Below are 22,391 nucleotides of genomic sequence, written 5' to 3'. Positions count from 1 at the left end.
AACAATGAGCTCAGGTGTTGTTTTGCAAAGTTGAAAGTTGAGGTCACATGAGAACAAGAATCTGAAATGTCAGATTAGAAAGAGAACAAACTTTGTTTAGAGTAATTTACCATATTCATCTCAAATTTGTGTTTTCCCTGTTTGTCTTCCAGCCTCAAAGTCTTTGACTGAGTCCATGAGCTGACACAGTCGCTGAACGAGGAACGAGCGCTGAGCGTCTTCTCCGTCGCTGACACTCTTCTCTCTCTCTCTCCTGGATTGTTTCACAAGCTCAACTCCTGCCTCAGAGTCGGTATCGGCGTTGTGTTGCTGACACACTGAGCAGACTCTGGCACTCGCCTGGTTCCAGACATAAATCTGAGGATTTGCGCCATGTGAGCACATGAGAAACGTTAAATGACAGCGGCCTGCGTTCGTTAATCTGCCGGAGTTGGTTGTTATTCTGCTCCTGCTTATTTCAGAGCTACGAGTCAGTTCTCTCACGATGACGTCACCACAGTGAACGAAAGAAGAAGGAAAATGACTGTGTCCTGGCTCCGTGTGGTTTGTTGGTGATGGAGTAAATCTGCTGATACTCAGACTGTCTGTAGTCATGATGGCCTCCGCCTGCGCAGAGAGGGACCAGCCGCTCCTGCAGCTCCAGGAAGTCGACTCCAGCCGAGTGAGGAGCTGCGTCCTGTCTCCGATCCTCAGCTCGTCCTCTCCCGGTCTGTCCCTCGACGCCAGCCAGCCCATCTGCATCCCGTCCCCTTACGCGGAACTGGGCCACGACTTCGCCACCATCCCCTTCTACAGTCCGACCATCTTCAGCTACGCCGCTCCCAGCATCTCAGAATGTCCCTCTGTCCACCAGTCCCTCAGCCCGTCTTTATTCTGGCCCGGCCACGGCCACATGGGGCCGCCCATGCCCCTGCACCGCTCCCAGGGTCGACCCCAGCACGGCCAGCCCATCCAGAGTCCGTGGGGGGAGCTGACGCCGCGGGACAGCGTCCTGACAAACAGGTAAAAACACTGACTGCTCCGGGTGACGAGCTGTTTACTGCAGGAAGTGAGAGAAGCAACTCCTTAAACATCTTCATGGAACTTTTTTTTACTCATGTATTATAGCTTTTATATTTGATATTTGATATTATATTATTGAAGTTACATGGATATAATAGTTTAAAAGCAGCAAATTATCACATTTGAAAAGTAGGAAATGGAAAACCTTTGGCATTTTGAACTTTTAACTGATTAATCAATTGTCTATCACCAACTCATTCCATCTTAGTCACTGTTCACTTACAGTTTTAAAAGCCAGATTTCTTTAATATAGCCGTGATCACTCAGAAGCAGAATAGTCATCATGAAAGATTTCAATTTTACCTCAAAACTTTACACAAGATACAAAGAAATTGTGGTTAATTTTCATAATCATTTAATCATTTTAATTCATCTTTTCTCCGTCCTACTCTCTCATTGTTAACCTGTTAGTAAGAGCGTGAGGAGGCGTTCCCAGGAGAGCGAGGACAGCGTGGTGTCGTCGGGCGGCAAGTCCGACCTCCACTACTGCGCCGTGTGCCACGACTACGCCTCGGGCTACCACTACGGAGTGTGGTCGTGTGAGGGCTGTAAGGCCTTCTTCAAGAGGAGCATCCAAGGTCAGATTCAAGTTTCTGTTTGTTTTAGGTGTTTCAGCTCATTTTAAGTTTTTTTAATGTCTCAACTATTGAATGGAGCCTCGTACAGTCTTAGAGATATTCATTTACCTCCAGATTATTTTACCGACTTTGAGAATCCATGACTCTTCCTCTAGTGTCGCCAGGCGGTGGGCGTTTGTTGTCCGGTGGATTTCCATGAAGTTTGGTTCAAAGTGCAGAGTGTTGCACGACAGTAACCTCGGGTTAAAGGACACAAGGTTACTGGTTCTGATGCTTCCCCAGCTTCCATTTCCTCTGATGTGTTGGTACAGGGTTTTCTTGTGCAGTTAAAAAACACAAAGTAAACAAGTCCTTCAATCTGAGGAGCTCCGGCTGCTGCGATGAGTCAAACCAGGATTTAGATTTAGTTGTTTCCTGTTTGTCACCGGTGCCCTTTAGCAGGTGCTGCTGCTACAATGAGACGGGGCTCAATCACCAGGAGCCCGTCTGTGGGTCTTAATGCAGAGATTCAGCTTTTCTCTTAGTTTCAGAGATGTGATGTTATTTATCAGGGCTTTGCATCTGGTACAAATATTGAGTCAAACTCACGAGTCACCTGATTAGATTTTGTGGTCAAAGGTCACTTTAAGCACTAACATGCTAATGAGGACATTTTATATCCAGAAGGTCAAAGTTCAACCTATTAAAAAAAAAAGCTTTTATCTTACGATGACTTTTATTATCTGTATCTTTATTATTATTAGTGAACTTCACATTGTTTGTTGTAAAGCACTTTGTTTCTTGTATTAAAAAGCCCTTTACAAACAAAGTGTTTAATGATTCTCGCTCTTCTCCTCTTCCTCTTCGTCTTCGTCTCTTCTCTCTTCTTCTTCGTCGTCTCAGGACACAACGACTACATCTGCCCGGCGACCAATCAGTGCACTATAGACAAGAACCGGCGTAAGAGCTGTCAGGCCTGTCGCCTGCGGAAGTGCTACGAGGTCGGGATGACCAAGTGTGGTCGGTGTCTTTTTATTCTCTTTTCCTTTATTTGCATTTTCTCTCTCTGCTCCCCCCCCCCCCCCCCCCCCCCCCCCCCCCTTTATTGACACATTCGGACATTTGGCTCGTCAGTGTGATAATATTTCCTCTATTTACACAGCTACACACAATATTTACATCGTGTCTTTGCAGTTTTTGATTAATTAAAATCGACTATAGCTTTAAATGATGTTCAAAATGTTTTTCCACACCGAGAAGACGAGAGTTTTTAAGAAAACTGCAAAACAGAGACTCCGAATATACGTTTGCTCCAAAAAGAGATTAAGATAATTAGTTGCTGGGTCAGCTGCGTAGTTGAACGACGGCGTCTTTCTGCTTGATAACCGTTGTTTGTTCAGTCTCATGCGGTTCCAGCATTTCTCCTCTTTTTATATCCACCGCAAAACACAATCTCTCTGAGTGGTGACTCACTCCCTCATAAAATCAGGACTTGAGCGTTTTAACGTGGGAACCACAAGATGCCTCCCAAAGCCTGATTGATGATCCCGTCTGGTTCATTTATTTGAAACACGATAATGGACTAAAAGTATTTGATCGTGTGTTTTCCATGTTCAGGCCGCAGACGACAGCGTAACGTGTCCCGACGGAGGTTAAAACAGTAGAAGCATCAGAGTAAAATGCGATATTTCCCAGAGAGGAAATCACCAGGACAAGAGTTGTGATGATGTCTTTGTCTCAGGGATGCGAAAGGACCACGGGAGCTACAGGAACCCCAAGACGAGGCGAATGACGCGTCTGTCGTCACAGGGCAAAGCCAACGGACCCAAGGCTTTGACCGGACCGGTGGTGGTGACGCTGATGAACGAGCTGCAGCCTCCAGCGCTGACCCCGGAGCAGCTGATCGAGCGGATAATGGAGGCGGAGCCGCCGGACATCTACCTCATGGGGGACATGAGCGGGCCGCTGACGGAGGCCAACGTCATGATGTCGCTCACCAACCTGGCCGACAAGGAGCTGGTTCACATGATCACCTGGGCCAAGAAGATTCCAGGTATTAGTCGGGGTCTTCGGGCATGAAATAGAATTATGTTTCATTTTGAATTTTGTTCCCTTCTGCGTCTTCACCACATATATATTTTCCTCAGAGACGGAGACATGACAACTGATACTTGACGAGTCTGTGGAGACAAATAACCACGAGCTGATGATTCTTCCTGTTTTTATGGAACACTTTAATGATGCTTAGTCTTTTTAATGCCGCTCTTGTCCTGGGAACATTTCTGCCGAACGGCTCCGTCCTCTGAGCAGCAGAGTTAACGGCTTGATCCTGACCAGACGCAGTAATTGTCTCGACTTTGTTTCGTATGTGAGCGTCACTCAGGAGCCGTGTTGAGGCAGGAGGTGGACGATGAGCTGTGACGTCACTGTAATGAGAGTGAGCCTCAGTTTGTTCGATTCACCGACTGATTCAGGCTGCACAGTACCGAGGTTTGGACAAATGACAGACTGGGACTTAAGCCATTTTCCCTCTTGTGGTTCGTTATATAATAAAGTAAGAATCTCATATTCTCACTGTCAGGAAACAGGAAACCGCTGAATAGAAACTGAACTCTGAGGGAAATACTGAAGTTGTACAATGAACCGAGTGCTGCTCTATTCATGTCTGTGTGTAAACTCGCATGTAAAGTCACTGACGGTATTTTTAAACGATCTTTCTTCCTTCACTCTTTGTGCTGCTGCTGTTTTCCTCCCCCTCCGCATCCTGACCTCATGCTGCCGTCTAATCAGAGACTGGAGGAAACTCATGAATCACGTTACTGTGAAATGAAGGATTCCTGCTCCCATCCTGTGTTGTGCAGCGGCTCGGTGTTGTTCTAACCGATGTCGTGTCGTCCCTCGCTCAGGGTTCGTGGAGCTGGGCCTGTTGGACCAGGTGCACCTGCTGGAGTGCTGCTGGCTGGAGGTGCTGATGATGGGACTGATGTGGAGGTCGGTGGACCATCCAGGGAAACTCATCTTCTCCCCCGACCTCAGCCTGAGCAGGTACCACCGCCGACATCTCACTCCTCCACATCATTGGAAAGATTAGACGTTTAAACGTTTTTAAAGGTAGCAAAGTAGCATTTTTATTATTTATGAGCATTTGTAGAACATATGGTTGATGCACAAATGTAGAAAGTGACAATGTGATAATGTAAAACGCTACGTTTGTGTTCAAGTTTGCTCTCTGATGTCCGGAAAATTTTGTTTTTGTCCAAATCTGCTAAAATAAATTGTTCGTCCACCAAGATAATCATTAATCGTGAAGTGTTGCTGCCTCGGTCAACAGGAAGTTATCCAGATTGATTCAAAACCACTGAGGTTCAACTGAAAGTGAAGTAGCACAGCTGCAGTGGAAATAAACTACTTCAAACATGAAGGAGGAAGTCGTGTCTCGACTCACCTCGCTGCTTTTATATGAAACCAGGAAAACAAGACGAGATCATCTCACGTCTTTCTTTTCCTGTCTGATTACTTTTCTTTTGTCAGATCACAAGCAGTGAACTTTATTTGTACTTTTGTTAGGTTAACTTTTGTTATTTCAAATACAAAAAACTACAGTTTTACTGTTGAAGAGTCTGACTCCAGACCTGTCATACACAGTATTTACTGTGAACACTCTGGTCTGAGTAATAAAACCAGAGGAACATTTTTTCCAACCTCATTGTTGCCAATTCTCTCTTTTGTTGTGAGTTTCACGCTCATAAACCAAACAGACACACAAAAAAATGATCTTGATGTTTCTATAAAACTGTGAAATTACAATTTTAACGATATGCAACCTGTATAATGTAAATCTCTGTAATCTTAAATCAAGTATGAGACATATTTCTTCAGATATGAGCTTCTTCAAAAGCTGAAACAAGAGTCCTGCTCTCTCTCGCTCTCTCGCTCTCTCTCTCTCCCCCTCCATCTCCCTCTATCCCTCTACCCCCCCCCCTGGTTTGCAAAGTGCAAAACAACATTTACTTTGTGGTTTCACTTATCATCGCAACATATCTCTTAAACAACCCTGTGTTTGCCGTGTTAGAAGCAGCAGTAACAGCCTCACTTTAATACTTTAATTACTTGTAGTTTACTGGTTGAACATTGTGTTCGATTTGAAGATAAATGTTTTGTTTCAGGAAATCTTTTAGAAATTATTTTTGAAAAATACAGACTTGAATAATAAAGTGTTGCCAAAAGTTCTTATTCTACATCTGCCTCCTGTCTGAGGCATGAAACTACTGTTTGGTAGTTTAATTTTTAACCATGCATCATAGTTTATAAACTTAATCTGCACCTCAGAGCGATAGAATGAATACAGTGGAAGAATTTTTCTTTCACGTTAAAGTAGATATTTTAAATAGTCAAGTTTGTCGAAATACTTTAGAAAACTGTTTCTTTTCATTCAAAGGTCAAAGATACTTGTTTTTCCGCCTGGTCTTAAAAAGTCTAAAATTTAATCATGCAAATTTTAGACCTTTAAAAAGTCTTAAAGTACATAAAGTAGTACATTCTTAACTCAAATCAGTTTTGGTTTGTCTTCTGTTCATTATGTTTCTAATGTCTCCGTGTGTTTTCGGTCTTTCTCAACATTCTAAGTTATTCTCTCCTTGACTACTTTACCTTATCTTCAAGTTTTGGGAAGCGTACGTGATTCTGGGACTCGTACTTGACATAGATCTTAAATTTCATTCATTATGGTCTTAAAAAGTTTTGAATTTAATCAGAATTAAGTCAGTAACCTTTCTACTAATGTGAAACAAGTGCTGCTTCCTTTCTGTCTTTTGGATCCACGCAGTATTTAGTTATTTTTTTTTTCATCTTTCAAACTTTGGCCGGTGAGCCGAGGTAAGAATCTGCGAGTTGATGAGTAACCGTGTGTGTGTGTGTGTGTGTGTGTGTGTGTGTGTGTGTGTGTGTGTGTGTGTGTGTGTGTGTGTGTGTGTGTGTGTGTGTGTGTGTGTGTGTGTGTGTGTGTGTGTGTGTGTGTGTGTGTCCGTGTCCGTCCTTGTACGGCAGAGACGAGGGGAGCTGCGTCCAGGGCTTCTCCGAGATCTTCGATATGCTCATCGCTGCCACGTCCAGAGTGAGAGAGCTCAAGCTGCAGCGGGAGGAGTACGTCTGCCTCAAGGCCATGATCCTCCTCAACTCCAGTGAGTGAGCGTGAACACACTGTCTCTCCTGCGTGTCAGCCTGTGTTCTCTCCGTGTGCCCTGCAGTACGTGTGTGTGTGTTTGTGTCGAATGTGTCATCCGTGTCCCAGCATGTAATCCTATTAATGTGAATCAGTACCAGTGAAACCCTCTAATGGGAACACGGTGTAGTTGGGAGTCTCTGCTCTCATTGGCTGAGCTGCTGCAGTAACAGCTCCGAGTTTCCCTGTTGAGCATTTACACCAGAGACTCACTAATGTCTCACTGAGGTTTTGGTTTTAATTGAGCAGGGGTCATGTGTTTTTTGCAGCAGAGCCTCCATCACAGCTTTTGTCTGTTTGAACAATAATGGATCAACAGGATGAAAAGAAGAGAATCTGACCTTGTCACAGTGTTGACAGGAAGAAAAATCTCTTTATTAGATGTATTTGTACTTGCTAGGAATGAAAGCTTTAACTGAAAATATTCAGATGTGAAAATTTGATGCTAAATTCCTTTAAAATTAAAATCTCCTGACTTTGTTTGGTCTCCTATTGACTGAAGCTTTGTGTCTATACACAAGCTAAAGATGAAACTTTATACATTTGGTTGCCTGTGGACTTAACTTATCCAAAATGTTTCCAACAAAGTTCAAACCCAGAGGAATCCGAGATTTTATTCAAGGTAACCGGACGTTTGGTTTTGGTTACTCTTTAAATTGCGGCATATTGAGTCGTGTCAAGTGGATTTTAACCGGCGACGGTGGTGAAGACTCCAACTCCCATGATCCCATCAAACTGGGTCTTTAGTTATTCTTTTAACTGAGAGACCCCTGGTGGCCGATGTTGTATATTGAACTTAAAACTTAAAACCACTCTTCAAGTTGGTTCCCGGTTTGAATCCCAGCGTGGCAGGGGTTGCTCTGTTTCTAACTTATTTCCGTGTCTGCGTTATTTTCACCATCGTATAGCAAGGCATCAAAAACCTCCTAAAAATATCATTGTATACTAAGTAAGGCATTTAAAATCATGAAATGAGTCAGATATGAAAAACGCAGTACAAAGAAAAGCTGGAGTCTAGTTTATAGTTGGTTATTTACATTGTTGTATGAATGATCCACACCCCAGTGAGTTGTCTGTCCCTGTGTCTCCAGACATGTGTCTCAGCTCGTCCGAGGGCAGCGAGGAGCTGCAGAGTCGCTCCAAGTTGCTTCTTCTTCTGGACGCCGTCACGGACGCTCTGGTGTGGGCCATCGCTAAAACTGGCCTCACCTTCCGGCAGCAGTACACGCGCCTCGCTCACCTGCTCATGCTGCTCTCACACATCCGCCATGTCAGGTAAGAGTCAAACCAATAGATTATTTAATTAATGAATTAAGCGTTTATTGATCCAAATTCTTCTTCTGCTCACAACATCACGACTGAAGCTTCTCTCTTCCTCTCCTCTGCAGTAACAAGGGCATGGACCACCTCCACTGCATGAAGATGAAGAACATGGTGCCTTTGTACGACTTGTTGCTGGAGATGCTGGACGCCCACATCATGCACAGCTCCCGCCTGCCGCGCCAAGCCGTCCCCCAGCCGGAGTTCAAGGAGCAGGGGGAGGTTCCCGCTCGACCCCCCTCTGGGAACAGCTCCTCCACCACCTGGACTCCCGGCCCCTCTGGAGACGGAGGTGAAGCCCAGTAGACAAATGGAGGAACTCGCACAGGATGAAGTTTCACTGCTTTGCACAAATACATCCACAGGACTGATGTGGAGTCTCGTGAGCTTCTCAAATCCTTCGTTTGAGCTTTAAAAGAAAGACCAAACTTGTCGCACAGTGAAAAACCAGAGTGGAATGAGGAGAAGAACAAACTTTACAGATAATGATCAGCTTCTTGTGCAAAGGCAGGACGTCGGTGTCATCATGAGGAGACGGCTGTAGCAGATGCTGAGGTGTTATCACAGCTCGAGCCACATGATAACATCAGGTATGAGCAGGAAATAAAGGCCTTTGTAACACTTTGATTATTACATTTTATTTTTCAGAAAATAACAGATCCCTTGACTCAAGGTGACAGATGTTGTGCCAGTTAAAGGTTGATGTGAGAAATCTCCATCGTGAGCGCTTCTGCATTGTTTGTGTCGTTCTGCAGTTGCACAAACAGAACGCTAGCTGGCGAAGAAGTTTCTATGCCACTTGTGTTGAGTTTCTTAATTTACGTCAGAGAAACTGAGCGTGTGACGTTAGCGACGGAGTCAATAGATGTGAGAAGGTGTACGACCAACGAAGGGAGGTGAATGCGAGGAAGTAATGCTAATGCTAATAAGTGGACCACTCCTTTGTTTTGCGATCTGCGTCGTGTAGTTACGTTACTAGGAAGATCAAGTCGAGCTACAGCGTCACTTTACCTTTGGTGTTGAGTCTATGCAGAAGTTAACGTGCCTTTTTCTGGTTCTGGCCAATGAGGGGGGTCATGTCACTAATGACGAACAATAACACAAACTAAATGATTCATGTGAAACTAAGCCAGAGTTGTGGTTTGGATCCAATTCAAAGTTTCAGCGACAAAGTGTCAAAGTACGTCAACTAAAGTGTTGTTTTTTAACCACTGAAAGGCTCAGACGTTTTTTTGTTATTATTGTTATTATAACTTTTTTGTTTAACCAATAAACCGCCGCTTTATCGCTTTGTTCACCACCACCACCAGGCCCCATTCGCAGAACACAGGAGTCGTGGAAGTACTGCTGCCTCAGTCGGTTATTTTGTGTTGTTGTGACTTTCGGAAGAAGTAGTCAGATCCTTTACTGATCACTACTGTGCAGAGATTGGAAAACAAAGCTAGCTTTGGCGATTTTAGCTAACGAACGGAAAACTTTCAAAATCGAAAATAAATTACTTTGTTTTTTTCAGTTTCAGTCAGAAACTAACTTTACAAAAACCACACAAATGATCTAAATCTGAAGCCGAGACAGTTGACTTGCTATCAAGACATTTCTGTCACAGCAAACCTTCAGTTGACCACTAGAGGGAGCTAACTCTCGGATATTTGTCACCGTTCGGTCCCGGCTTCATCGTCCCGCTTCAGACGTCGTACTTTTGTTTTTTTCCCGTGATGAATCATAACCACCGTTGCTCTTAACTCAACTTTGCACTGCATATACATGTCGAGACGGACTTGAAGCTAAAGAAAAGATTATTTTTGTATCTTTGTCTCGATGCAGCTTCGACAATCACATCCGCCGTCAGATTAAAGCTAGTTCGACAGATTTTAAAACGTCTGCACCACTTCAGCTGCTCTGTCTGCTTCTCCATCATCACTGTGAACATGTTCTTACAGTAGAGCCTGACTGATATGGAGCTTTTGAACTATAAAGATAAAAATACAATTGTCCTTAATTCGTAATTGAGGCTTGATATTTTACAGTTTAACCACAAACGTCATAATAAATAACTGAAAGTGGAAAAAAAAAAAAAACACACGAATTATAGGAAGTGGAAAATAAAATTAGGTTTTTGACTTTGTTTATTTTGTAAAATAAAAGTCAATACGTTTGTGAAAAGCTCTTATAGGCATTTTTTTTTTTTTTTTAATTGCCCAATTTTATCCGTCAGGCTCTAACTTCGTGTTCTTCATAATCCAAAAAGAATCTCACACCTGCTTCATTTCTAATGGAAACTTTTAATAATGAATATGTTAACAAAGTAATTGTAAATGAAAGGACTCGTTTTTTTTGTGTGTGTCAATTATCAAATATCTTCATATGTTAACTTACGAATCATCACTAATGGAATAATGTCAGTGTTTTGAGTTGCTGTCAGTTTTAATTCAGTTATTCTTGTTGTACGTTTTTTTTTTTTTTAATATTTAGTCATAAAACTCATCCTGGTTTACACCACGAAATAAAGCAAAAAATATTGTACAGATGCGACTGTGGCACATTGAATTGTGGTTTATAAATGCCATTAAAAAAAAATGAAGTCCTCACTTTTATCATGTTTTCTTTCACTTTGTCATTAGTATTTATTGGAGCTGCAATTATTATTAATCGATCTGTAGATTTAAAAATGGGAACAACTTTGTTTTTGGTCGTACATTTGCAGTAAAATGAATATTTTGGGGTCAGAAGACTTGAAAAATGAAAGTTGAATAATTTTTAAAGGCCTAATCACAATTTTTTAAATCTGAATAAAAACAAAAACTGCTTTGATGAAGAGATTTACAAACTGTGTTTATTACCAGAAACTCAGGAGCATAAATCCACCTTTTGATGTTATAAATATGAATTATATTATTACATTATGTACATAAACATCGTCCTGCTCAATCTACAGTGGCTTGGAAATATCTGCTCACAATCTACAACACAAATAGCATCTAAAAATATATATATATGTATAAAACTGCTGTAATTTAATAATCAAACTCAACCAGAAACTTTAAAGTCTTAAAAAATACATTATTTGTTTGGAGACAAAATGAAAGTTGAAAAAAACAAGGAACAGTTCAGAGCATGATAGCCGTGATATATGAATATTAACTTCTTATATGTACGTTTTTAGAATAATTGAAAAGCAAAACAATGGTTTGTTCAGTGAGAATCAGATGCAATGTTTAGATTCTAACATCCTGGTTTGCTGGATGGTTTCCAGATCTTTGCATCTTGTAACTTAAAATATAATCTATGTCCACATGTTGGGTTTTTAATGGGTTTTGTTCCTGAAATAAATAAAACAAACTATTATTCAATTATTTCAAACAACCTTAAAATAGAATTTGGGGATAATAGGTTTGACTTTATATTAATTTAGACACTTTGGTCACGTGGCTCAGTGTCTCTGTGGTTTCCCTCCAGTCACACCGGTATCAGGTGGGCGGGGGCCCGTTGGTGTAATGCAACATGGGGTAGAAGGAGCGGGCGAAGTTGTTGGTGACGCTGCAGCTGGAGTCGCCCTCGGTGAGCGGGATCAGACAGGGGAGCAGCAGGAGCAGCAGCAGGAGCACGTGGAGGGGAAAGGCGGCGCGGAGGACCCGGTAGAAGAAGGAGCGAGGAGGCGACGACGACGACTCCCTCCTTTCTCTGAACGACACAAGAAACAGGGATTCATTCGCTTTTAACAGAGCTGCGTGACATGTTAACAAAGACTTGTACAGTAACTCCATTCTGAAACGGCCTTGAACAGACACAGTGCTGCTTTAACAGAAGGTGACGTCTCACACCTCTGAGGGGAGGAGTCTTTCTCTGAATGGGCCGCCTCCTCTGCTGAGACACTTTGGCCTTGACTGTCTGACGCAGATTCACTGTTCTGGATTAGAAACAAGAAACAAATATCACATAAAATGAAAGATGAAACAAAAACACCAGATAAATGTTACGGGGTAAATTCTCTGTTGGTGAAAACTGAAGGGAGCGTTTCAAACTTTAAGGGGGGGGCCTGAGTATCCTGGACTTTTACCAGTCGCTGCTGTAAGACGCTCAGATCCTGGTCCACGTCCCTCAGGAGCAGCTTCAGCTTGCTGCCCGTGACGTGCAGCTTCTCCTGGGCCTCGTCGCTCTCCTCGCCGCCGTCCTCGGGCTGGAGCTGAGACCACAGAGCCTGGAGCGAGGCCTGCTGGCTCCGTCGGCCCCGCAGCTCCTCCTGCAGATCCTGCACACCACACACACAACACGGATGTTAAAGCATTTCACACCTGGATAAGACGGTCGATAGATTATTAGGAGTCGATAAGACAAGCGTCCCCTCACAGTGAGCGTGTGGTGGTGTTGTTGCAGCGCTCGGACGGATGTGTCTGGGTGACTGATGTCCACCGTGTAGCGTCTGCTCTCAGCGTGGGCCAGCCACAGCAACAGAGAGTGGAGGGTTTCATGGAACTCCTGCACGGAGAAAGGTTAAAGGTCATTTAGTAAAGTGGAGCGTTTCGCTGTAAATCGAATAAGCGCCACGACCAAATCAATGAAAATTACAATACATAATATACATCATGATATAATGTTGGAATACTCCTACTGCAGCTAAATAATAGATTATTTCTGTGCTTTACTTTTGATGGATTAGAAGTTTTACGAGGCTAAATGAATAACATGTGTGTAATAAAAAGTATTTTAAGTATATATAAAAAGTTATATCACACAGCAGCTCTGTTTAAAATATTGAGAACTCTGCTCTCTTTAATGCTTCAAGTAAAAAGAAAGTCACTCCTGTATTAAAGCACCACAGGATGTTGTATATTTCCTCTCACCTGGCAGCGCATCAGAGTCTCCTTCAGTCCGCTGTCCCACTGCTGCAGAGCTGTACTCACTCTGCTCCAGTCTCTGTTCATGTCCACCAGCCTCGGCTGAAGCTCTGGAGCTTCCTGAGCTCGCAGGTTGACAGAGAGCATGATGGACTTGTAGTGAGCGAACATCCGCTGCATCTCCTGCAAGAGAAAATACACGAACATGTAAAAAAACAGATTGAGGACACTCGTTAAAATCGTTTGTGTTTGGTGGAGAGAAGTTCACCTTCAGTTCTCTGGCTCTGGCTTCCATGTCGGCAATGCTCGCCGTCGACTTGGAGAGCTGGAGGCGGTCCAGCTCTGGGATGGTGTTGTCTAACCAGGAAGTGAGGTCGTCGAGGTCAGACGTGAGCTGTTGAGGCTCCTGAGAGCCGGCCTGCCGATCGCTTCTGGACCGAGCCTGGAGCAGCTCCCAGCGTTCAATCACACCTGAACCAGCACAAAAACAAATTAATGTTACGAGAAACCACGTGTCCTGAGCCGTTAAACCAGAGTCTTCATGTGCCTTTCTGCAACTGGATCATTTCTTGTGTTGTGGTTTAAAACATTGACTTCCTCTCACCTGACTGTTTGTCGGAGGCGGTCAGTCCTGTCAGGCCGAGCTCCTCCGGCTGCTCCTCGTCATCCAGGAGCAGCGAGACTCTCTTGATGTCCTCGATGCTGCCGCTGCACTGAGACATGAGGCCGAGCTGCGGACACGACAAACTCTGTGAGCACAGCGAACCGACTTTCACATTCTGACAGTTAGATGAACCATCTTTTTAAAAAAAACTTACAAAGCCCCGCTTTACAGGCGTGCTGGTGAGGGGGGGTGCAGCCTCAGTGTCCGGGTGCAGCTGGAGAGTCTGTGTTTCTGTGTCTGCTCGTGCTCCCCATACTGGAGACTGGTGTACGACCATAGACCTGCTGGGAACTGAGACACAAACAAACAGAGTGAATACCATTGTACAGCATCCTCTGCTTGTTAATCCGTCTGGTAGTTTTTGTGTAATCCTGCTAACTAACAGACAAACGCAGCGAAGGTAACACACACAGAAGGTTAAAACCAGTTTCTACGAGATGATAAGATGAACAAATGACTCCTTTGATGTCGATGTTCCGTCTTGCATGTGCAAGATGATGCACGATTCACTGCTGGAAAACCTGCAGATGATTATCAGGTTTCTGAAAGTTGACTGAAATTCATCCAAAAACCCTGAGCATCAATCAGCCGCCCTCAGGAAATTGCAGAACTTATCTAGTTATCTGCGTGGTGGTTGTTAACTCAACGCTGTATTTCACATGAAACCACCACCGAGATCCTGGCAGAGCAAACTCCAGCAGAAAACCAGGGTTCAAACGAGGAAAGCAGCTTTTTGCTCAGTGAAGAGAATCAGGTGAATAGTTAGATGGTTCTAAAATGAATGGAGGAGCAGGGAGTAAAAAAACATGCAGATAACAGAGAGGAAGTTGGTGGAGGAGGAAAGTTCATGAAGAACGACAGAGACGAACAGATGTGACCGGAAGACACTTGCAGGTGTTAACCACAGGAGCAGAAACGTGCAAATGCAAATCTGTATGTGTGGCAAAATACAAATTCAGCTGATTAAAAGGTCACGGTCGCAAAATACAGTTTCCAAGAAAACCTGAAGAATGCTGCCACTTCGTTGTTCATTTAATTAAATGTTTTATTTTCATCGGTCACTATGAATGTGCAGGGGATGGAGTTCCTATTTTGCAGGGAAACATAAGCAAAAAAGAGTTTCTCTACAGGAAATGAATGTCACCTTGAAGATCTCTGAGTGGATTCATCATGCAGAGTGAGGGGGATTTATTTTAGTTTTTTCGTGCCCACTCAGGGAGGAAGTCAGTCGAGCGTCCGGGGTTTTAAACATCCTCCCTCTGGCTCTCGGTCGACTCCCCCCTCGGGGAGAAGGCTCTTGTTTTATGTCTAAAACTCCAACAGCAAATCACTGTTTGCTCTCAGAAATTAAATAACAATCTACATGTACCTGACAGAGCGCTGAAGTAAACTCCCTCCTCTTTATGTTCCTCCTCTTCCTCCTCCTCATCATCATCATCCTCCTGCGACGACGAACCTCCCACGTCCCCGGTGTGGTCCCACTCCAGAGGGAGGGAGTCCACGCTCACCGGCGTCTCACGCCCCGAACGCTCCAGCGCGGAGGCCAGGAGGTGGGTGGGCGTGGCCGGGAGGCTTCCGAGGCTGCGTCCGAGCCACGGCCGACCAATCAGCTCCAAGCTGGACTCCAAGTAGAAGGTGCTGCCAGAGAGTTCAGGTTCTTCTTTGATTATCTAGAGCAGAGACACAACACGTATTCAGCCGGGTGTGAACTGTCAGACGCTTACACGAGGTCACCAAACGTTTATCATCTGGGCACCTTGGATTGGAAAATTTCGTTTTTCTAGTGTGTTGGAAAAGTCGTCAATTTGGGGGACAAGTGTCTGGCCCAAGGGCACTTTGTCATGCAGACTGGAGGAGGATTGAACCAGTGACCTTCTGGTTAGTGGACGTCCTGCTGTACCTTCTGAGCAACAGCTGCACAAAAACCTTTACTTTATTGTGTTGTTTTGCTGTTAAACTACTTTGTGAATCAGTTTTTTTGACAGTGGAACGATGTGTAATTCTGTGATTTTCTTTTCATTGGAGTTTCTGATGAAAATCTGATTTGCGTCTATTTTTTTAAAATCCCAAAGTGAGGACATGTCAGTGATTTTCACTTGAAAGGGATCACTTCAGATTACAATGTGATATTAAGTTTGTATGAAGGTCACATCAGCATTAGGATTAAGTGAAAGTTGAAATGGGACGGTGCATTATCCCAAACATCTGTCGGTCCCTGAATCTGCAGAGCAAGCTCAGAATACTGCACGAGTTTGTGATGTGTGGACATCGAAAGAAGAAAAAGCAACAGGGAGCTTTTCTGATTTTCAAAAATCTGCGTGAATGAACTTTCCGTGACAAGGACGTGCGTCGGTGCGAGTGCTCCAGCTCACCGGGGGCTGGCTGAGGCGCTGGTGGAAGCGGACCAGCCTGCTGAAAACCTCCTGGCAGTACGCGTGCAGCTCCTCCAGCTCGTCCTCTATCAGCGCCGCATCCTGTGGCGAGCTCTTCTGGATCAGACCCTCTCCAAACACGATCAGCCCGTCGATGCGCTCAGTGTTCAGCGTGATCTCCTTCTGGAAACTCTGGTTGTGGGAGCATAGAGAGCAGAGTCAGGAACATGAGGAGAGTGTTTCACAATAAACTAAGCACAGCCTTAAGTAGCATCTGTAACAGCAAATGAGCTGGAAGAGAAGCTGGCTGAAAAGTGACACACAGTTTAAAATTGACGCCAGAAATGACAATCAGTGTTTGAGCTCACATCTTTAATCTATTAGAAAAACTGCAAGAGGAGAAAGTCTCCTCCAAAATGAAGTCATGCTTATAAAGAAACGAGTTTGTCCAGGAAATGAAGCGAGGGGGAGATTTTCTTGCACAGTGAGCACGACTCGCAGTTTGTGTCAAAACACGCGTCCTCACATTGAGCTGCTGTATCTTGTGATGGACGTCACTCTCTGAAAAGTGCTCCACGTTGGTGAGCTGCAGGTCGAGCTCGGTCAGCCACACCAGCATGCTCTCCCTGGTGCCCTCGAAGTCCTCCCTCTGGCTGGTGAAGTGCTGAGAGAGAGACGAGGGACATCTATGTTTTATTCATTTGTATTGGAGTGGAGGAAGTGAGCAACTCATTAGTCTCTGGGGAAAACGTCTAGATGAAGCTGGTGTCGAGGACGATGCACAATAACTGAGATTTATCTTTAAAATACAGCTCTTGCAACAATACAAATATAAGAAATATTAAATTATGTGTTTTTATGTGTTATTAAATCACCACTTGGCCTTTTATCTCATTACCGGTGACACAATTATTAATTCAAACTGTTCTCAGGTATCTAACGGGATAATTTTACACCTAAACAATGTTAAAATGGAAAACTCATGTGCTCATTAATTAGATATAGCAGATAAAAAATACCTTTATGCTGTAAATATATATGTGAATACCGGATACGACACTAATTCACAACCTGATGGTGTTTTTTCCGACACAAGTGCAGGTGTAGAAGAGAGATAATCAACAGGAAGTGAGCGGTGATGACTCACTCTCCTCGAACCAATCACATTATCCATCTCATGCATTTCAAACAGCGGTGATTCACGGCGCCGCCTGTTCTCTACCTTGAGCCTGCGGAGGACGGCAGCCACTCGGCGGTACAGCGTGTCCCAGCGCCGGTTGCCCTCGTGCACCATGACCTTGAGCTGGCTGGCCCGGTCGGTGCGGTTCTCCCGGGCCAGACGCCGGTACTGGTTGTTGACGATTTCCAGTTGAGTGAGTCGCTCGTGAACCTGCCTCTGGAAACCCTAAAACAAACAGGGGGGAAACCAGGAACTCTTTGTAAACACACAGATGAATTCTCAATGGATCAGAGAAAATATTGAGGCATAAGTTAAACTATAAATACTTTATTTAAGGAATTTCTGACCAAAAAAGGGCAAAAACTTCTATTTACAGCTTCAAGAATTTTAATATTTGCTGGTTTTCAATGAAATTTAATCTAGATCTTCAGGATTGGATAAAAGAAATCATTTAAATACGTCAAACTGGACTGTTATCAGACATTTATATACAAAATGAATAAATATTAATCAGGAGATTATTCCATATAAAAAAACTGACTGGTCAGAGTGAAGCTGTGTCTTGAATCAATTACATTTATAAAAAGACAAACACCCTTCAATCTGTCAAGTCAAAAGTCATGAATTAAGTCAAATGAGATTATTTCACTTTGAGAAACAAGCAACTAAACAAAGCGACTTGGAGACTTTTCCTTTTCGCTGATCTCCCAACTGACCTCGAACTTCTTGAGCTCCTCTTTGGCGACGGTGTAAAGGACGCCTGCAGAGTTGGGGCTGGCGGCCGTGCGCTCGGCCATCTTCAGCCAATCCTCAAAGCGAGAGTAGTCGTCGAGGAACTTGCACCAAAGCCTCCAGGTCTCCTCGATCCTACAAGGACACATCGAACTGGATGAAGCGGACGGTTTCTGTGACTCTGCAGCGTTCAGCTATTCTCATAAAACAGTAAATTCATTTCTCGTCTTGTTTTGAACATTCAAACTTTACCTTGATATGAAAAAAACTTATTCGGCAGATTTCTGAGAATTGAAAGCTGCAAAATGGACCAAAATTCCTAATTGTAGCACCAAATGCAAAATGGAAATTTGAACAGCATCAATTTTCAGAACAGCTTCTAAATCTGATTATGTGTCGAGACTGTTTTGCCACCTCCTGTTCTCAAATGACTTGATGGACCAGTTTTTCCAACACGTGCAAGAATCATGTCCATATATCATATCAGCAACAGGAGAAGACAAGACAAAGATCCCAGGAGTAAAGTTCTTCCGTCTTCGAACAGATGCAGACTTCAGGGTGCTCCTACCTGAGCCTCCTGTCCAGGGCCATGGCACAGATGGTCCTCCAGCGCTGGTCCAGGCTGCGGCTGGTCTCCTGCAGGGAGTCGCTCTCCGCCTCGGTGGCGCCAGCGGCATCTTCGTCCAGCAGCAGAACATCGCACAGGCTGAGCACCGACGCTACGCCCTCCGTGTGCTGCTCGATGTCCCTCTGCAGCTCCTGGACACACACATGGACAGACATTGTGTTGGTCCATGCCACAGACGTCATGTATTAAACATCGGAGCACAGGCAGAGGACGGTGGAGTGTGTCGCTGCAGGAGACCACCACTCCCAAAGTTAAACAAAGGGGGGACGTAAATTATTAATCACAAACTGGGACAAAGAGTGAGAGGGAGTGAGGGACAACCAGGAAAACAAACAGTGGGAGGACAAAGAAAAAGAACTAGTCAAATTAAAAATGCAGAAATAAATGAAAAAGAAAGAAGGGAACTAAAACAGTGACATTGCCATTGACAGCAGTGGATTGGTGTCCGTCCGTCTACCTGCTGCTCGGCCAGCCTCCTCTGGATCTCCTGATGCTGACAGACGCTGTAGGTGATTGGTCGGGAGAGTTCGGCCTCGATTCTCGTCAACCAGGAGCGCAGGTTGCTCATGTTCTTGTCCAGCTGCTGCACCGTCACCAGCGTCTCCCTGAGCTTCTTCACCCTGAGAAACACACGACCGCACATGAAGACACTGATGTATGGACTAAATGACTTACTGATCCATATTCGAGTTTATAATCAGGACTGTGAGAAACATCGCTGCATATTCACCAAGATCCAACCTCTTTTTAATGTTTGTCTATTGGATTAAGGATTAAGTGTTAAGGAAAAAATGATGAAGACATTTTAAGGAGTTTTTTCTTGAGCACTCTGTGAGAAAGAAAGAAACAGAGTGAACCAGAGAGAGAGAAAGACCGAAAGAAAGGAAATGGAGGAAAGAAAGAAAGAGAGAATGAAGATGGAGAAAAGGTATAAATAAAAGGAGAGAGAGGAAGAAGGAAGGAAAGAAAGAAGAGAAATAAGAAAAGGATAAAATAACCGAATTAAAAGCAAAGACAAGTCAGAGCGAGACACAAAGATCTATTTAAAAAACACGAGGAAAACAAAGATGTAAAGACTAAAGAACGAGACAGAAACTAAAAACCTTTCGCTTTTCACAAACCTGCTACTCTCTCAGGTATCTTACAACTAGCACTTCTAAAGTCTCCATGGAAACTGACCTCCTTGTGAGCGCGCACGCACACGCACACACACACACACACACACACACACACACACACAGGTGTCATAGCAACGCCCGGGACAATAAAAGCTCTCTTCAGAGGCTTAAAGGCCTCTGAAAGCGTGCCCCATTTGGGAGTTTGAGTTAATTTCCCTCGGTTGATCCTTCCTCTGCTGTCGAGGTCCAGCCGAGGCCGTCACAGCTCAGAGGAGACGCTCGCCAACCAGAATAAAAAACGCTCTGAAAACAGCTGTGAGTGTCGGGGGCAGGATGAAGAGAGCGTCCTCTGATAAGAGGGTGTGCGCACGAGTGAGGACGCTTTAAGATCTGCTCCTGTGAGATCAGGTTCAGAACTTTAACAGGTACAATACTTGTCATATTAATTAATGTCCTCGAGTTTTCGGAGCAAGATTATGACGTTTGTGTTCATGTACTTTGAGATAAATGCTGACGTCATGTCTACTCAAAACAATGGTGCTACCATGCTGTGTGTTAAACAGGTTGTCAAATTCATAGTTTCCTGTGCTAGCGTGAATTATTATAAACCAATAAAAGTATTGGACAAATACAAATTTAAACCGGATGATGGTGCTACAGAAAAAGTCGGGGATTAACAAAACGAATAGGATTCATCCTGGTGAGAGCACGAATGTCTGCACAACATTTGCACATTTGGATTTCTTATGAAAGAGGATATTTTTCATATCCAAATTTGGTATCGACAACGTTTAGTGTAGATTCAGTTACATACAGTATATGGCTGCCTGTCTTAAGACTTAAAACAATCATGTACGGAGAAGAAATGATTAAAAACTGATTTTCTATTAAAGAAAAAGAAGGAAAGGTGTGTAAGTGTTGGTAGTTTTACAAAAACTCTGGTGTTGCAATACTAGTGAGACAATCCAGATGATAGTAATCCCACAGCAGTCATATATATAATAATATACAACGTGTGTGTAGTTCATGTGTCCCCATGTAATTAAGATATAACACAGTCACTGTAAATTCTGTCCAGAAAACCCTCTGCAGAATCCACCATCCTCCTCGGCTACATTCTCTCTTCCTCCCTTTCACTCCCTCTCTACCTCCGACAGCCGAACAAAGGCCAGCAGCTTCACGCGGAGGCCGAACAAAGAGACAAAACCACGTCAGGGGTCCGGGCCGAAGGAAAAAGGAGGGAGAGAGAGAGAGCGGAGCCGAAAAAGAGAGGGAGGATAAGTGAGGATATACGGATGGACGACAACGTTAAAGTGCAGCTGGCCGCGGGGGGGCTCCGAGTTACTCACGCAATAAGGTTTAACTCTCGTCACTGTGATGACGTGGTTACAGTATTTTGGCTGCGTACATTATACAATACATATTGTTGTGATGTTACTGGAGCCTTGTACTGTTGTAGTTTCAATCTATAACACTAATTTAATGGAATTTAAAGGGCTACTGTGCTTTCAGGCAAAATAAGCTATAAAAGGCTATAAAATAAAACTTATAGCTAGTTTATTAGGTTTAAGTTTTTACATCAGGGAGATTTAAAGCTCCACTTTCCATTATTTAGTTGTACTTTAACACTAAGGTTTATGTTTTCCTGGCTCATGAGTAATTCCAGTTTCTAGCTGCGATTGTTCTGCAGGCAACACGGAGAGATTGAAGTTGGTTGTGTTGCCGTCTTGTCGAATACACCGAGAAAAATTGTGACCTGCTTATTTCCTACAGACCAGAGTAATCGCAGAACAGTTCTCCATCATGAGTTCAGGGCACCACTGCTCCCTGTTTATCCTGCATGGGATCAAGGCCCGTGAATCCTGCACATGGACCCCACTTTGAGAACTGGTGATTAATGCATGCCGACAGATCCCCCCCCTCCCTCACCAGCCGGCCCGCCCCTCGCTCACATCATCCCACTCTGACAGACTGGAGGAAGGGGGGGTCGGTGCGGACATGGGGACATATGGTGCTTGTCTGAGACCTAAGCACATCTCTGTTTTTTACTTAATGCTGGTGGGGACAGACCGGGTGTGGAGGGTTCAGAGCGAGGTCTGCATCTCCTGCTCGTCCACAGGACTGTCCATCTGTCTGAGGGGGGGGGGGGGCAGTAACTGTTGATCATCCCGGGGGTTTAACCTCTACGGTCTGTACATTAGAGGCCATGTAGTCCTGACAGCTGCAGGGATACACGACAGCAGGTGGATGGTTTCAGAGCTGTTGTTTAATTACAGGCCATCGGTCCGGATGCTTTTTAATGCCGAGCGGCTTCACGTAATTTGCTTTGCACGCTTGAATTTTTACTGTAACCACCTTTTTACCTATTTGTCTCTGAAAAGCCCTTCACTAAAGTGCTTAATGAAAACAAACACAAGAGAAGCCTTCGGTCGCTCTCACCTGGCTTCGATGTGGTGGAAGAGGTTGTGCCAGCGCTGGTTGACCTCGTGCAGGGAGCCGTGGACCTGGGTCTGCTTGGCCTCGTCGCTGGCTAACAGCAGCTGCTCCCCCAGCTGCTTCAGGTGGCTCTTATTCTCACTGAACAGGTTGATCTCCTCCATGCAGTCCTGTGGACACATGGTGAGAGAATCGTGCATCATGTCGTCAGGAAAAAACTAATTCATGTATGTATTTGTGTTTGCACTGAAGTGGATGAGTTTCAT

General features: G+C 44.2%; 2 protein-coding genes across 2 annotated transcripts in view; one reads left to right on the top strand and one right to left on the bottom strand.

Annotated features, from left to right (window-relative positions):
• Window positions 1-457: 457 nt before the first annotated feature.
• esr2a (estrogen receptor 2a) lies at window positions 458-10,748 on the top strand. Its single transcript, XM_034580554.1, has 8 exons — window positions 458-1,002; window positions 1,474-1,640; window positions 2,523-2,639; window positions 3,361-3,672; window positions 4,526-4,664; window positions 6,666-6,799; window positions 7,932-8,115; window positions 8,229-10,748. The coding sequence occupies exons 1-8, from the start codon at window positions 593-595 to the stop codon at window positions 8,464-8,466; spliced, it is 1,701 nt and encodes a 566-aa protein (XP_034436445.1). The 5' UTR covers window positions 458-592; the 3' UTR covers window positions 8,467-10,748.
• Window positions 10,749-11,393: 645 nt separating this feature from the next.
• LOC117758812 (nesprin-1-like) overlaps window positions 11,394-22,391 on the bottom strand; it is a 64,665-nt gene continuing 53,667 nt past the window's right edge. Inside the window, exons 90-105 of the mRNA XM_034580778.1 lie at window positions 22,129-22,295; window positions 19,029-19,191; window positions 18,512-18,702; window positions 17,928-18,078; window positions 17,254-17,436; window positions 16,558-16,695; window positions 16,032-16,223; window positions 15,029-15,329; window positions 13,814-13,950; window positions 13,600-13,726; window positions 13,264-13,466; window positions 13,002-13,178; window positions 12,508-12,636; window positions 12,218-12,409; window positions 11,982-12,067; window positions 11,394-11,841 (exon numbers count right to left, since the gene is read on the bottom strand). Of these exons, the coding sequence (XP_034436669.1) occupies window positions 11,628-11,841; window positions 11,982-12,067; window positions 12,218-12,409; window positions 12,508-12,636; window positions 13,002-13,178; window positions 13,264-13,466; window positions 13,600-13,726; window positions 13,814-13,950; window positions 15,029-15,329; window positions 16,032-16,223; window positions 16,558-16,695; window positions 17,254-17,436; window positions 17,928-18,078; window positions 18,512-18,702; window positions 19,029-19,191; window positions 22,129-22,295 (2,751 nt within the window). The 3' untranslated portion in view covers window positions 11,394-11,627. The remainder of the gene's footprint in view (window positions 11,842-11,981; window positions 12,068-12,217; window positions 12,410-12,507; window positions 12,637-13,001; window positions 13,179-13,263; window positions 13,467-13,599; window positions 13,727-13,813; window positions 13,951-15,028; window positions 15,330-16,031; window positions 16,224-16,557; window positions 16,696-17,253; window positions 17,437-17,927; window positions 18,079-18,511; window positions 18,703-19,028; window positions 19,192-22,128; window positions 22,296-22,391) is intronic.

Source organism: Hippoglossus hippoglossus, chromosome 24 (genome assembly GCF_009819705.1).
Source record: "Hippoglossus hippoglossus isolate fHipHip1 chromosome 24, fHipHip1.pri, whole genome shotgun sequence".
Lineage (NCBI taxonomy): Eukaryota > Metazoa > Chordata > Actinopteri > Pleuronectiformes > Pleuronectidae > Hippoglossus > Hippoglossus hippoglossus.
This window is presented reverse-complemented; position numbering and strand designations above follow the sequence as displayed.